Source organism: Protomyctophum parallelum (assembly GCF_964188405.1).
Source record: "Protomyctophum parallelum genome assembly, chromosome: 18".
NCBI classification, from domain to species: domain Eukaryota; kingdom Metazoa; phylum Chordata; class Actinopteri; order Myctophiformes; family Myctophidae; genus Protomyctophum; species Protomyctophum parallelum.
This window is the reverse complement of record NC_139716.1, coordinates 13,216,115-13,231,114: the sequence shown is the minus strand read 5'-3', so window position 1 is coordinate 13,231,114 and position 15,000 is coordinate 13,216,115. Positions and strand designations below refer to the sequence as shown.

Here is a 15,000-nt window from a genome sequence, read left to right as displayed (position 1 = left end):
TAGGCTACTGTCTAGTAGTGTCTATATAGTCTCCACAGTTTGCATTCCTTCTTTCCTTTCTTTCTCCTTCTCTTCTCTCTCCTCCCGACCGTTCTCTTCTCTCGATCGGTCCTTTTTCTTCCTGCCTCTCGCCCTCTCCGGTTTCCTTCTCAGATGAGTAAGCCTGGGAGTGGGACCGAGGCTATAGTTTCCGCCCCTCTCCTCTCCTCTGCTCTGCCCAACTTCTGCACCAGGAATCCCTGTGTATAAACGTTTTTAATGCAACATTGTCTCCACCAGGCCGAAAGCACGCATGGGGAGAGCTAGCTTTTGCACTTTTGATGAATTGAAAATGGTGGGCCCTATTGTAAACAACTTGTTTACAATAGTTGTTTAAAACAAGTGTAATGCTTTATTATGGTGTCGTGACGTCCACTCACAGTTAAACAGTTATTTTGTATTGTATTGTATTGTATTGAGAAATGTGCTGTAATTCTGCAAACTGTAATCATTCAATCAATCAATCAAACAAAAACCCTGTGTCTGCTTATGCAAACTCTGCATTCTGCATTATGCTGAGTAACCTGCCCCAAATTCTTCTGAATTATTATGTTATAGGCCCAATTAATAATATGTTATGACACCATGAGGCCGATTTTTGCTAATTTCACTAACAGGTCAATTCCTGTGTTTGAGGTTCTGCGTAAACACAAACATTGAAGAAAAGACAAAAGTGTGGACGCAAATTGTGATTGGCCAGAACGCCCCCATCACTTCACACAGGTGTGATTTTTTAGACAGATTTTTGCCAAACACATTTCTTTATATTTAATATTGTATCCATATAGGCCTACATCACACATATCGGTCCACACTATCACAAACCTGATCAATCAACTTTTTCTAGTTGATTCATATTTTATTTCAAGAACCCCCAGTTTTGGCCCAGGCCGTAGCGTAACGGTCTGGGCACCGGACTGGTGATCCAGTCGCGGTGTGCCGCGGGTTCGACTCCCGGACCCGACACGGCCTTTACCGCATGTCATCCCCCCATCTCTCTCCCGTTTCCTGTCAGCCTACTATCTGTCCCTTACAAAATCAATAAAAGGCGTAAGCCGCAAAAAAGATAAAAAAAAAAAAAAAAAAAAGAACCCCCAGTTTGAAACCATATAGGACCCCATTTGTTTTATTACATGATTTATAGACCCCAATATTATAATAGATTGATTGATTTATTAACAGTTTGCAGAATTACAGTACATTTCAAGCACAACTCAATACAAAAACTAAACACCATAAAGCACTACACTTGTTTACAATAGGGCCCACAATAGGGCCCACCATTTTCAATTAATCAAAAAATACATATATATATAGCCTGCTAGACTGTGTGCACTTTTCACTTCATGTAAAGCACACTGTAGTCTGTATTGGATTCTATGTTACTTAACTCCGCCAGATGGAGGCATTGATTGATTGATTGATTGATTGATTGATTGATTGATTGATTGAAGGCTGAGTTGACATATTGTTAATGATCATATTAAACAACGCTGTGCTGCCCTCTACCGAATCTTATAGGCTATTACGAGATTTGTTGTTTACCATATTAAGCAGCCAAAAAACCTTATTGTTGATCATTTTAAAATGAAACAAAGACATGCACAGGATGTAGATATAAATAGTAGCTGACATGGCTATAAATACTAATACATGTTTACAATATTCTATATAAAAATAGGACCTGCAACAACAACATTTTATTTCATGTCAACCGATTTAGTCAATTTATGCCACCTAAAATGTATTACACTGTGGTCCGCTAGGAGGCAGCAGTGCAACTCTGGCCATCTCTTCTGCAGGCTGCCTGACGCGAACCAGAGAGACTGAGAGAAGAAGAAGAACAGTAAACAACATGGCGGCGTCCATGGAGCACGTTGAAGAGCTCCCGGTGCTGCTGAGTGAAGATCCTCCACCAGCAGAACCACAACCCGGACCCGAGGAGGAGACTACAGAACCCGGGCCCGAGGCGGAGACTACAGAACCTTCTGGGTCCGTCCCGGATGAACAGGATGAAGACGATGAAGAAGAAGTGAGTGTGTGTGTGTGTGAGTGTGTGTGTGTGTGTGTGTGTGTGTGTGTGTGTGTGTGTGTGACTAACTGACTGACTGACTGACTGACTGGGGGGGGGGGGGGGGGGGGTGTCTGAACTTAGTGAATTTTAGTGTAAGAAAGATCCATCTGCAATAATTACCATAGTTCTTTATTTAAGTGGACATCTTTCTCTGTATGGTTGCATGCACTACCTGCCCCACAAATCCCTGGGGGGTCGGGGGTCCTCCCCCAGAAACCTGTTAACATAGTAGATGTAAGTTCCTGAGTTCTGGTGAATTTTGGGAGTTTGATACCTTAATCCAGGAGAGAGATCCATGGGGAATGCAGGGGTCCTGCAAGGATCCAGGAGTGTGTGTGTGTGTGTGTGTGTGTGTGTGTGTGTGTGTGTGTGTGTGTGTGTGTGTGCATGCATGCGACGCGTGTGTGAGTCAGTGACACCATGCCCCGTCTTTGCCAGTTATGTTATTTGTCCCGGCCGGCTGGTGTTGTCTGACGCACGCACGACCCATCGTTGCAGTTGTACAGTGCGCACACACACACACACACACACACACACACACACACACAACCGTGTCCTGCATACGCACGCACGTGCACGCGCCCCGTCAGTTGGGGCTTAGCGTAATGTATTTGCTGTACAATTCCTGTGCTGCTGCAACAGCTGCATAGTATTACGCTATATATACCATGTCTCCCCTTATTGACCGTTTGTTTATCTGTCTGTAATCTGTTACGTGATGTCATCATCAGCCTCGAGAGCCGCGCGTCCGCGACACGCCGGAGGACATCCGCCTGGAGGCGGCTGCCAACGCGCTGGCCTTCCACCCGACCCGGGACCTGGTGGCCGTGGGCGACCTGGACGGGGACGTCTACGCCTACGCCTTCTCCTGCACGGAGGGCGAGACCAGGGAGGTGTGGTCGTCGGGTCACCACATGAAGTCCTGCAGGTAGGGAGAGAGAGGTCTAGTAACTAACTACTGCCGCCTTTTAAGTCACTCCTTAACCCATTCTGACCCGAGATCAGATTCATACGAGGTTTCCACTGGACACACACTGGTCTGATTATTACCCATTCTGACCCGAGATCAGATTCATACGAGGTTTCCACTGGACACACACCGGTCTGATTAACCCATTCTGACCTGAGATCAGATTCTAAAAATGTCAGTCGTTCTTCGATTTTTCAAAAATAGCAGACCTACAAGCTCGTATCGCGCCACTCGGTGGCGCGCTATGAGCTTGTAGATCTGCTATTTTTCAATAGCTAAAGCATAACATGATGCCAACACCAAAATGGGTTCCCGTTCACAATGTTAATCCATTGTGAACTGCATTCAACATGTGATTTATGATTTTTTTATTGATTTCTTCTGTTATTGTTGTGATTTTGTGTACTATTGACAATGGATTTTATTCTATTGTGTGCCTCCTTGCTTTGTTTTTTTATATGTCTCTGTTAAAGCACTTTGTGACTTGTTCTTAAAAGGTGCTATACAAATAAAGCTTTATTATTATTACTACATTTACATTTTTATTTTACTTTACTGTATTTCCAATACTTTTACTTTTACTACCTAGATTTAGGGTATTATCACAAAACATACATTAACCACATTAATCACTGCAGCTCTATATACATTTCGGCCATTTGAAAATAGCCGATCTACAAGCTCACAATGCGTGGCGATGCGACGCATTGTGAGCTTGTAGATCGGCTATTTTCAAAAGATCTTTTCATACACTTGGAAAAGTTCAGTTGATTATGATGTCGTCATGTCTACTCTAACCTGTCCCTGCAGGGCGCTGTCCTTCTCCCAGGACGGACAGAAGCTGGTCAGCGTCTCCAAGGACAAGTCCATCCACATGCTGGACGTGGAGACGGGGAGGCTGCTGACCCGCGTCCCCAAAGCCCACGCCGTGGCCGTCAACGCTCTGCTGCTGGTGGACGAGAACATCCTGGCCACCGGGGACGATGGGGGCACACTCAAGGTCTGCTTAGAACCCGTTTACACCTGTGATCAGATTCTAAAAATGTCTGCCACATCCTGACAGTTTTCTGAAAAAGCTATGTTTCTATGTCAGTCGTTCTTCGATTTTTCTAAAATAGCAGACCTACAAGATTTTAATACTTGTATGCTCTTTGCGTAGTGCGTACAGTAGGTGTGGGACATGAGGAAAGACTTTAATACTTGTATTCTCTGTGCGTAGGTGTGGGACATGAGGAAAGGCTTGTCCTTCATGGACATGAAGCATCATGAGGACTACATCAGTGGAATAGCTATAGACCAGGCCAAGAAGACTCTGCTCACATCCAGGTCAGTACAGTACAGACAATACAATACAATATGATTTAAGTGGTTAAAGTTGCTATTAACAGGTTGAATGCCTGCAATGTACGGCAGTCTAATACCCTAGACCCAGAGTAATATAGTAAAGGCTCATACATAGTCTGGATTTACGGTGGTGGGGTGACCACTGAACTACAACATGACGTCACGAGCCGCGGTGAAGAGCAAACCACCGCCACCGCTCCAGCCCTTCTCTCTGTTTTAGCTCAACGTTATTTCAGCTCCGGTGGTCAGCTCACCACCGGAGCGGTGGTCACCTCACCACCGAAAATCCAGACTATGAATAGGCCTTAAGAGAGTGGCGACACTAGCGTTGACTCCCATTGTAACAATGGAATGCGGAAGTGCTCATTCTATCTCAGTGGAATAGTTCCAGCCATAGGAGGAGACTACTAATGCATGTCAAACTGGGGGTCCTTGAAATTAAACGGGTTGAGAATCACTGCTAGAGCCGTAAACATCTTCTCTTATGGGGGTCCCTGGCATATCTTTTCAAATGGGGGGGTCCGCTGGCTAATGAGTGTCAATTTGGGGGTCCTTGACATGAAAAAGTTTGGGAACCCACTGCTCTATACCATTGATTATTATCAGAATACGGAGCCACTGATCTAATCCAATCCAATGAATGAAATCTAACAGTGGAGACATGACCATGGGCGTGTTCAACATCAAGCGGCGGCGCTTCGAGCTGCTCTCGGAGCCGCAGAGCGGCGACCTGACGTGCGTGTCGCTGATGAAGCGCGGCAGGAAGGTGGTGTGCGGCTCCAGCGAGGGGACCGTCTACATCTTCAACTGGGACGGCTTCGGCGCCACCAGCGACCGCTTCGCCCTGAAGGCCGAGAGCGTCGACTGCATCGTCCCCATAACCGACAGCATCCTGTGCACCGCCTCCATTGACGGAGTCATAAGGTCAGTGTCACAGATGGAAGAACGGACACACACGGACGGACGGACAGGGTGCAAAGCATATAATATAATAGTCTCTCCTAGGCGCGTAACGTGGATCAAATGATTGACTTGGCAAATTAGCATCCCGGACCCAGGGGGGGTCATCCCCGGCGCATCCCCGGCCGATAGGTGGGAAGTGTGAACGGTTTGGGGGACCATTGCATGCTGTGGTTTGCTATACTACACAGACATTTGCATGCACACGGGCTGCCACAGTAGGCTCTCTTTGAAGTTAGACTGGGCCAGGTCTAAACAATGCACCCTACGCCTCTGGTCTCTCCCCAAGTCCCCATGCCTTCAGTCTGGTGGAGACAATGATCATGAGTATTAATAGTGTGGACTATCATATTGTTATGTTGAATGTCAAAGTAGTACAATATGACATTGACAATATTAGGTTCTAGAGTGAAAAGTAACAATTGTATAGCTAAGCATTTTTACAGTGTACATATCCGTTATCCAGATGGTCTTTTTCCTCAATGAACAATACACATTCATAAATGTATCTCTCTCTGCCCCACCCCCTTCCCTCCACTACAGAGCTATCAACATCCTCCCCAACCGCGTGATCGGTTCCATCGGGCAGCACGTCGGCGAGCCCATCGAACAGATCGCCAAGTCGCCGGACGGACGTTTCCTGGCCAGCTGCGCTCACGACGAGCTGGTGAAGTTCTGGGACATCTCGTCGCTGGCGGCCATGACGGTCAGCGACTACCGCAAGCGCAAGAAGAAAGATGGCCGCCTCAAGGCCCTGAGCAAGAAGGCCCACGGAACTGACGACTTCTTCTCTGGCCTCGTGGAGCCGGAGAAGGAGGAAGAGGAAGGTGGTGATGAGGAGGGAGAGGAGGAGGAGAGTGACAGTGACAGTGACTGAAAGTCTTGCTTGTCCGATGGCAGGGCAGATTATAATACAAATGTCATCACCCTCTAACACATAGGTCACGGGTTCAATTCTAAGCCCTCTGTCTGTGTGTCTCATCAAAGTGCCTTTGAGCAAGACGTGGGACCTCACTGACTCACAAGTAGGGTCACTGTTTTTGGTTATGCCAGTCTTAAAACTGCAATCTGGAACTGATTCACTGTAAATGAAGTAAAGGTTATTATTCTGTATGGTAGAATATGTTAATACTATATAAAACATCTCCCTACTCTTCCACTGAGACATTTAGACCCAGGTGTCAGGCAGGACACCTGCTGGTCGGCAAATTATTAGCGTTAGTATCCATCCTGGCCTAGCAGGGTTTCCCTCTCAGAAGATTGGCAAAGTCTCCCAACGCGAGGGGATCCAGGTTCAAATCCCGGGACATGAAACCTAGGAAATCCAGCTTTTAACATCCCCTCTGTACCTGTCGAGATAGTGCCATGTGTTCCCGTCATTGAGGGAATCGAACCGTTCACAGTGAAATGTGGTGGACTAGACTCAGTATAAAGCGTCTGTCCTTTCACTAAGGCTGCGCAGTGTATCGATATTACCGGTATATCCATATTGCGATATGAGACTAGATATGTGAGATTTTTGCCCATCATAATATTGTGATATGGTAAGTGTTGTCTTTTCCCGGTTTTAATCATTAAAGCCCTATTTTATACTTTCAGAAGTTGTCCAAATTGACAAAAAAAATAAGATCTTTTTATTTTTATTTTTTTGCGAAATTGTGTTGCAAATCTTTGAAAATGTATTCTTTCAGAGCGAGCGTTTTTGACTCAAATCTTTGCTTCTGGGGGGGTCCCTGCATGAACAACATATTTTCAGATGGTGGCCAATTACATATATTTTTGGGGGTCCTCGACATGAAAAATGTTTGAGAACGACATGAGGTATTTGTATAATCTTTTCTCAGGTCTAAATGGGTTAAAAACGTTTGGACAATTTGTGAAAATATCAACACAATACAATATTATCGTCCCATGTATTTAGTCAAAAACATTTAATTTTGTGCATATCTCTTTGCAGCTCCACCTGTTGATGAATGGCTGCTGTTTTGTTCCCCCATCGATTTCGATGCAGCTCTGATATTATCCATGTTCACATTCGCTGTTTTTCATTTAACTCCCAAGGGTGCATACGGATGCAATGTCGGGTGGCCATTTTGTACACCATTTTTTGTCGTTAATTTCACTGTGTACTGTACATGTACACAGTACATCGCAATTCTGTTGCTGCGTAAGATTGTTGTAAAAGTCTTTGTATAAAAAACACTGTTTTGCATTATTAAATGTATTTGAGCGCTCACCTTTTTTGTTCATCTCATGTTGTACATTTTAGAGATCACCTGGGCGGCCAGCTGCCCGTGTTGCTAATTTGTGTAATCATCTCATTCAGTATTCATTCAGTTGTGAAAACAGACACTTGGAAAGGAGTATAGGATATTGATTGATTGAATACTTTATTAACAGGCTTTGGGCCAATAGGGCCTAGGCTTGTTTCCATTGTGGTCCTCTGTATAATATCGGAGTAGTTCAGATTTGGTATGGGCAGATATGACCCTGCAGATAATCGGAGAACGGATATATCTGTCATAATTTCATAATCGTGCACCCCTAGTTTTCAACCCTTTTCATATCGAGGTCCATCAGCATTTGAGCCAAGGACACCATTTGATGAAATTAGGGCCCTATTTTTGCCGGTACCCCCTTTCTGAAACCAGCTCCTCGCCACTCGCCCTACACACTTGCCCTCGATATGCGCGTTCACGTGAGGCTGCGCCATATTAAGTGTCGTCCGAAACCAAGCAGCCTTGAGTGGAAGTGGAAGCCCTCAAGAGCGAGTCTGTGCCGATCTAGACTCCATTGCCTTGTGCAGCCCTGCTCTCTGTCCGCATGGAAACCGCGACCTACAAATGGAAGTACCACCACAAATAAATGATAAATAAACTCCTCCTAAACAATCTTCATCTGATGCAGAATAGACAACGCTCCAACTGATGTTCACAAGGGCTCTTTATTCACCCCACAGTGAAAAACTAAATGAAACCACACAAACAAAACAACTTTTAACACAATGATTATAAACACCATGGACCATATTAATGAAATCCACATGTCACACAAACATACACGATGCAATGCAATATAACTGTAGGCCTACAAACAAAATAAAAGGTAACACAATTGCATGATGGTAACCATGGCAACAAATGGTGTCTGTTTCCTGTTTCTGCACAAGGAGGGCGAGTGTATTTCCAAACAGTTTTTTATACCCAGCACCCTAATCAAGGGAACTTGATTCAGCTGGAGGGGCACTTCCTGACGAGGGCACTTCAAGTCAAGGGACTGGTTTCAGAAAGGGCCTTTAACTGCCTTACACCTTTATCCCTAAACGTCTTTGCCTTTTTCTTTTTTTTTTCTATTTTGAAACACATTTTACAATACTTGAAATAGGCCACTTACATTGACACGTTGTGAGCTTGTAGATCGGCTACTTGAACTACTTAAACATGTTTTTTCAAATTTAAAAGTGGTAATTGTCACCAGCGAAAATAAGCCCCCCCCACACACACACACACGTTACCGCAGTGAAATTTGTTCTTCACAATTGACCCATTTCTTGGAGCGGTGAGCGGCAGCCGTGCCGCACTCTGGAATCATTTTATTTGACCCCCCCAAATTCAACCCATTCATGCTGAGTGCCAAGCATGCAGGGACTGACCCCCCCAAGCAGGGAGGCTTTGGGTCACGCGCACACACATGGCACACACACACAAACACACACACACACACACACACACACACACACACACACACACACACACACACACACACACACACACACACTTTGATTGATTGATTGAAATATTTATTAACAGTTTGTAGAATTACAATACAAAGACTGTTAACTGTGAGTGGACGACCCAATTAAGCATTACACTTGACACTTGTTTACAACAGGGTCCACATTGTTCAATTCATCAAAACATTTAGAGACATACAAATAGACACTTCTATGTAGTTAAAGAACAGAACAGGAATTCATCATATAGGAAGCAAAAAGGGAAAAGATACATACAGTGACACACACAGACACACACTACAGTAGATGGCGGTATGTTCACTTGTATATAGTAACCTGACATTTAGACCTAGAGAAGAAGAAGGTTCCTTCCTTCCTTGTCCTTTCCGCGCTCGTGACGTCAGAAAGATAAACAACATGGCGACGCCACAGGGCTGATCGGAAAGAACACAACGCACCGAGAACAGTTGATAACATCTTATAGTACAGTTTATATGCCATAACAGATATCATTCTATTCCGCACATTATAATTGAGTTCGTTGGTGAGTAACGTTTCTCATATAACAGGAATGAACGGTAGCAGACAGTGTGCGAAACGTTGCATTTATTTATATAAACAGCAGTGAGAGAGAGAGGGAGCGTTTGAGTTGGTTTGTTTATTTGCAGCTAATGAATAAAAAAACGGCACGTGTAGAACCACAACTATGTCTATATGATGTGCACGACACTAATATAAATGGATGATATGCAGAGAGACTAGTGGATAAAAACAATAAGCCCCTCCTCAACCAAGAATCTGTTAATGTAATAAATAATATCGCACAAATGACACTGACAATAACATACACGGTAACAATCAATGAACATTGAACACACATTTATGTACACATGTAAGATACATGTAACATGTAACAGATACATCGAGGGATAAAACAAAGGAAAACTCAATTTCGGTCACTGTCATCTGTTTGTGTGTTGTCTGTGCTATGTTTATTTTTTATTTGTTTTAGTTTTTTGTTTGGGAGGGCATAGATAAAATAATACAATACTAAAAGGAGAATTCCATGCTAGAAGACTTTCTTATCTTTATTTGTAGTTGTTACGTTATGCAAAAGTACATTATTGGCTATTTCCAGTACTAATATAAGCCCTCAATGGGGGTTGGGTTTTTGTGACAATTCGCTTATTTCCATCTAAATAAGTAGTAAAGTGTGGCGATTGGGATACTATATAATATATATACAAAAAAGTATATTTTGAGTGATGGAAATAAGCGAATGATCACAACACCCCAATTCCCCATTCAAATCATTGAGGGCTTATTGTAGGGGAAATAGCCAATAATGCGCTATTGCACAAAATAACACCTGGACCTCTTTGGTGGGGACGTAACTACTACAAATAAAGATAAGAAAGCCTTGTTCTAGCATGGAATTCTCCTTTAATACCGGCATGTGATTCTAAAACGTTTCTTTCAAGGACCCCCAGACAGTTTGATATAGATTTGGTCCCAGGGACAGATGCTACCTGCAGATGGCCTCCTAATGCTTGCAGCTATAATACTGTAATCCTTCTCAGTGTTCGTTTAACCCTGAACCTAATGGTTCCACACTTGGATTTGAAGACCCGTAAATATTCCATTGTTCCGTGTTCCAAACTATCAATTTTGCTACCTGAAGAAACCCCCTCAAGCAAGCACCCCTGGGCTTCCCCAGGCCAGACCCCACATTAAAACATGTGCATTAGAGTCTAGACTAATTCATATGCTTTTGGATATGCATAAATTATGTTTATGTTTGGATGGATGGGCTGTTCATTTGTCAATGTTTGGTGTTGCCAGTCTAGATTCAACCCATTAAAACAAATCTAGTGTTGCAAATTGCTGGATATGAGACTAGGGGATTTTGGATATCTTAATTCATATTGTGATATGACCACTTAAGCCTTATTTTATACGCTGAGAAATGCCAGGCTATTTTAGAGGCTATTTTCTTTGCTATTTCTTCCGTTTGAAAAATGTGTGTGTGTGTGTGTGTGTGTGTGTGTGTGTGTGTTTGTGTGTGTGTGACACTGTGTGTGTGTGTGTGTGTGTGTGTGTGTGTGTGTGACACTGTGTGTGTGTATGACTGTGTGTGTGTGTGTGTGTGTGTGTGTGTGTGTGTGTGTGTTCAGTACAGAAGGGTTGCAGAATGCCTGGAAAAGGCTCAGATCGATTCAAACCAGGACAGCTGGTCTTCGCCAAGATGAAAGGCTTTCCTCACTGGCCTGCCAGGGTGAGTTTATGTTCCATTTATCCCTAGGTGGCTTAAAAAAAACAAAAAAGTCTAGTAGTGTCAAGTAATAGTATGTATCTTTTTTTTTTTTTTCTCTGTGTGTTAAGCATGTGCAGCAGTTATATCTGGTTGGACCATAATGTAACCTAATTCTGATCAGTATTTGGGTCTATTGTATTGCGCCTCTTGTGCAGATCCAAATAAAATAATTCAAACGTTTGTGTGTGTGTGTGTGTGTGTGTGTGTGTGTGTAGGTCTGTAAGATGGAGGAGGATAACAAGAAGAAAATCCTGGTGTATTTCTTTGGAACTCATCAGAAGTAAGTGCTGTACATCTAGTAGTTAGTGTCATCACTTCCTGCTAGTTATCACACCAGAATACAAGTACATGTTCTCCACTCTGTTCAGTGTCTGTTTTTGTCTTATACGGAGCATAAGCACAAATTTAAGATCGTAGATTGTTTTCCTTAGAGCCCGAATGATGCCATCATTTTGAGTCCAATGTCTGGAGTCCGAGATATTTTGTCAAAAGTGCAACATTTTGTGAGGTGAGGTGGAAAGTGACGAGAGTCATGGGTGAAAGGGCAGGCGTCTCAGCTCGTCGCCTCCATGTTGGACTGACCAGTTTTAGAATGTTGCAAACCACAGTTTGGGGGAATTCTCTTGCAAGTGGTTTCAATCAATGGGCTCATCACAAATATTTGGTCTGAACTATAGGCTTAACACAGCCATTATTAATTAGATCGGCTGCAGCTCTGTTGCTTACATCACAGCGTAGCGTTAAACCCTCTATTCTTAGTAAAGCAGACCTGAGTTGCAACTGTACTTGGATCACTATTCCATCTACTACACCTAAACCCTTCGCCCCAAAAGCTCAGAATGCAACGCGCTGTGAGCTTGTAGATTGGCTATTTTTGCCGACACTGAGGTTCAAGTGGGTATATGGCTGGCCGGCATCCATACAGCCTGCCATGTTGTTACCCTGTTTTTTTGAGTGGTGCAACAGCAATGTCCCTATGTCCACGTACCTGTCTGTCCTTATGTTTAGAGAGAGAGAGGGAGAGGGACACAGACACAGAGCGCGTTTTTCAGATCTTTAGTGGCGTTTCTCCATCGGTTTTCCGAAAAACGTGTCCAGTGTGCAACCACCTTAACTCTGTCATTTCTAGACCGTTTCGGACGTGGGGCGGCTCGCCGGAACCGGGCTGGCACCCTGGGCGCGTTCCTGTGGGCCTGGAAGTTCCGGGTACCCACTGGGGACCCCCACACGGGAGTTGCACCACTCGGTTCACACGGGTGTGATTACATTTTTTTTAACTGAACTGGAAAAACAGACTACAGAATCAGCCTAGGGTTTCATCTACCCCTTTAATAATGATTCTTTGTCTCCTCCCCTCTCCAGTGGTTTTGTTCCAGTAGAGAACGTCGTGCCTTATTCAGGCAACAAACAGCGCTATGGAACCAGCGGGTCGAGGGTTCGAGGTTTCACAGAGGGGATGTGGGAGATCGAAAACAAACCTGGACTTGGCAGCAAACCCAGAGTAAGGACCAGCTTTCTCTCTCTCTCTCTCTTCTTGTGTGTTCTATGCTTTTTTAAATACTTGTTTTCAAAACGTCACAATAAGTGATCATGGTTGGCCATTTCTGTTCGACTTTTGTCTCCTGGTGGACATTAAGTGCTCTACTGAGCACACTTTCCAAGTGTATGCTTTTACAAAGGGTGAAAGAAAAGAAAAACGTACTCACATTTTATTAAAGTTTCTATTTTAGAACATTTGATCTTCAAGCAAACAAACAATGGTACACTTTACATACACACAATGTAAAGACATAATAGGCGTAATTGCCAACACCAATGTCATCCAAAAAAGTCAAATTATGTCCGATATCATCGCCCAGGTTGTTTTTTCATTTCCTTTGTCCTTCATCTTGATAATGTCTTTGTTTCTGTACAGGTTGTGCCTGTTGTGACCAAAAAGGACAGTGGACAAACCGTTGTGGTAGGAGACTTTATGAATAAAACATTATTTAAGCTACAATACTGATGAGAGAACAACACTGATGTAGAAAATTTAACATTTCATTGTTGATTTCACAGTGGCTCTTGGCATATAGACTGGTATAATTAAAGGTTATTTCTTGAGTTCACAAGCGATAATGCATTAAAGGAGTAGTTCACCCCAAAAAATGACCCCTGCCCATGCCACAGGTGCATAATGTTTTTTTGTTTAAGGTAGATGTGAGCATGAACCTCTAGTTTCTTACAAATCCAGCCACAGTACCTGTTTGGTGACTAAGTTTAGTCCAGTTTGACATTGAGTTCTGTGATTTATACCGTACTTGTATGAATAAGGCATTATCTTGAGTTGCCCAGTCAGATACAGCCCATAACCGTCTATCCTTTTGTTACACCCCTCCCTCACCCATGGCAAATGAAGGCTGGATATGTAAAAAAAAAAGAAAAAAGATTGAACTTGTGTTTACTGTATGTCTCCGTCTGTTGTGTTTTTTCCCCGTCAGAGTCCAGCAAAGAAAGCCGAGATGAAAGCTACGACGACCAAAACTCAACTCAAAACTTCACCTAAAACTACACCTCAAACAAAAAATGCAGCTCAAATTAAAGCGACACAAGCTGCTAGTAAAGTCACACCGACTCCTATTAAAGCTACGCCCACTAAATCTACACGTGCTACTAGTAAAGATGCGCCTATTGCTAGCACAGTTACACCGACAACACGAGCTACTAGTAACGATACGCCTGCTACACCTACTGCTGTTAAACCTACACGTGCTACACGTTCTGCTAGTACAGCTACGCCTACTGCTGGTGAAGATACACCTGCTGCTGGTACAGTTACACCGACAACACGTGCTGCTAGTAAGGATACACCTGCTACACCCGCTGCTAGTAAATCTGCACGTGCTACACGTTCTGCTAGTACAGCGACAACTGATACACCTACTGCTAGCAAAGACACATCTAATGCTAGTAAAGATGCACCTGCTGTCCCTACAGCTAGCAAAGATACACCTGCTATCCCTACTGCTAGCAAAGATACACCTGCTATCCCTACTGCTAGCAAAGATACACCTGCTATCCCTACTGCTAGCAAAGATACACCTGCTATCCCTACTGCTAGCAAAGACACTTCTACTTCTAGCAAAGATACACCTGCTACACCTGCTGCTAGTAAATCTGCACGTGCTACACGTTCTGCTAGTACAGCGACAACTGATACACCTACTTCTAGCAAAGACACATCTAATGCTAGTAAAGATACACCTGCTGTCCCTACTGCTAGTAAAGATACACCTGCTGTCCCTACTGCTAGTAAAGATACACTCGCTACACCTTCTGCTAGTAAAGTTACAACTGATACACCTACTGCTAGCAAAGACACTTCTAATGCTAGTAAAGATGCACCTGCTGTCCCTACTGCTAGTAAAGATACACCTGCTATCCCTACTGCTAGCAAAGATACACTCGCTACACCTTCTGCTAGTAAAGTTACAACTGATACACCTACTGCTAGCAAAGACACTTCTAATGCTAGCAAAGATACACCTGCTGTCTCTACTGCTAGCAAAGATACACCTACTGCTAGC

At 43.7% G+C, this 15,000-nt stretch overlaps 2 protein-coding genes across 3 annotated transcripts in view; both read left to right on the top strand.

The window, feature by feature from the left end:
• Positions 1-1,902: 1,902 nt before the first annotated feature.
• On the top strand, positions 1,903-7,493 carry wdr55 (WD repeat domain 55). 2 transcript variants are annotated; one of them, XM_083789116.1, is made up of 6 exons: positions 1,903-2,071; positions 2,845-3,041; positions 3,894-4,083; positions 4,303-4,409; positions 5,082-5,351; positions 5,931-7,493. In XM_083789116.1, the coding sequence occupies exons 1-6, from the start codon at positions 1,907-1,909 to the stop codon at positions 6,262-6,264; spliced, it is 1,263 nt and encodes a 420-aa protein (XP_083645242.1). In that variant the 5' UTR covers positions 1,903-1,906; the 3' UTR covers positions 6,265-7,493. The 2 variants fall into 2 exon arrangements, with proteins under 2 accessions (XP_083645242.1, XP_083645241.1); XM_083789115.1 differs by having other exon boundaries at positions 1,903-2,083.
• Positions 7,494-9,539: 2,046 nt separating this feature from the next.
• LOC310875590 (uncharacterized protein) overlaps positions 9,540-15,000 on the top strand; it is a gene marked incomplete at its 3' end in the record, with an annotated part of 16,546 nt that continues 11,085 nt past the window's right edge. Inside the window, exons 1-6 of the mRNA XM_083788882.1 lie at positions 9,540-9,664; positions 11,300-11,395; positions 11,650-11,714; positions 12,797-12,935; positions 13,350-13,394; positions 13,915-15,000. The exon at positions 13,915-15,000 is cut by the window's right edge and continues 1,317 nt beyond it. Of these exons, the coding sequence (XP_083645008.1) occupies positions 11,312-11,395; positions 11,650-11,714; positions 12,797-12,935; positions 13,350-13,394; positions 13,915-15,000 (1,419 nt within the window). The remainder of the gene's footprint in view (positions 9,665-11,299; positions 11,396-11,649; positions 11,715-12,796; positions 12,936-13,349; positions 13,395-13,914) is intronic.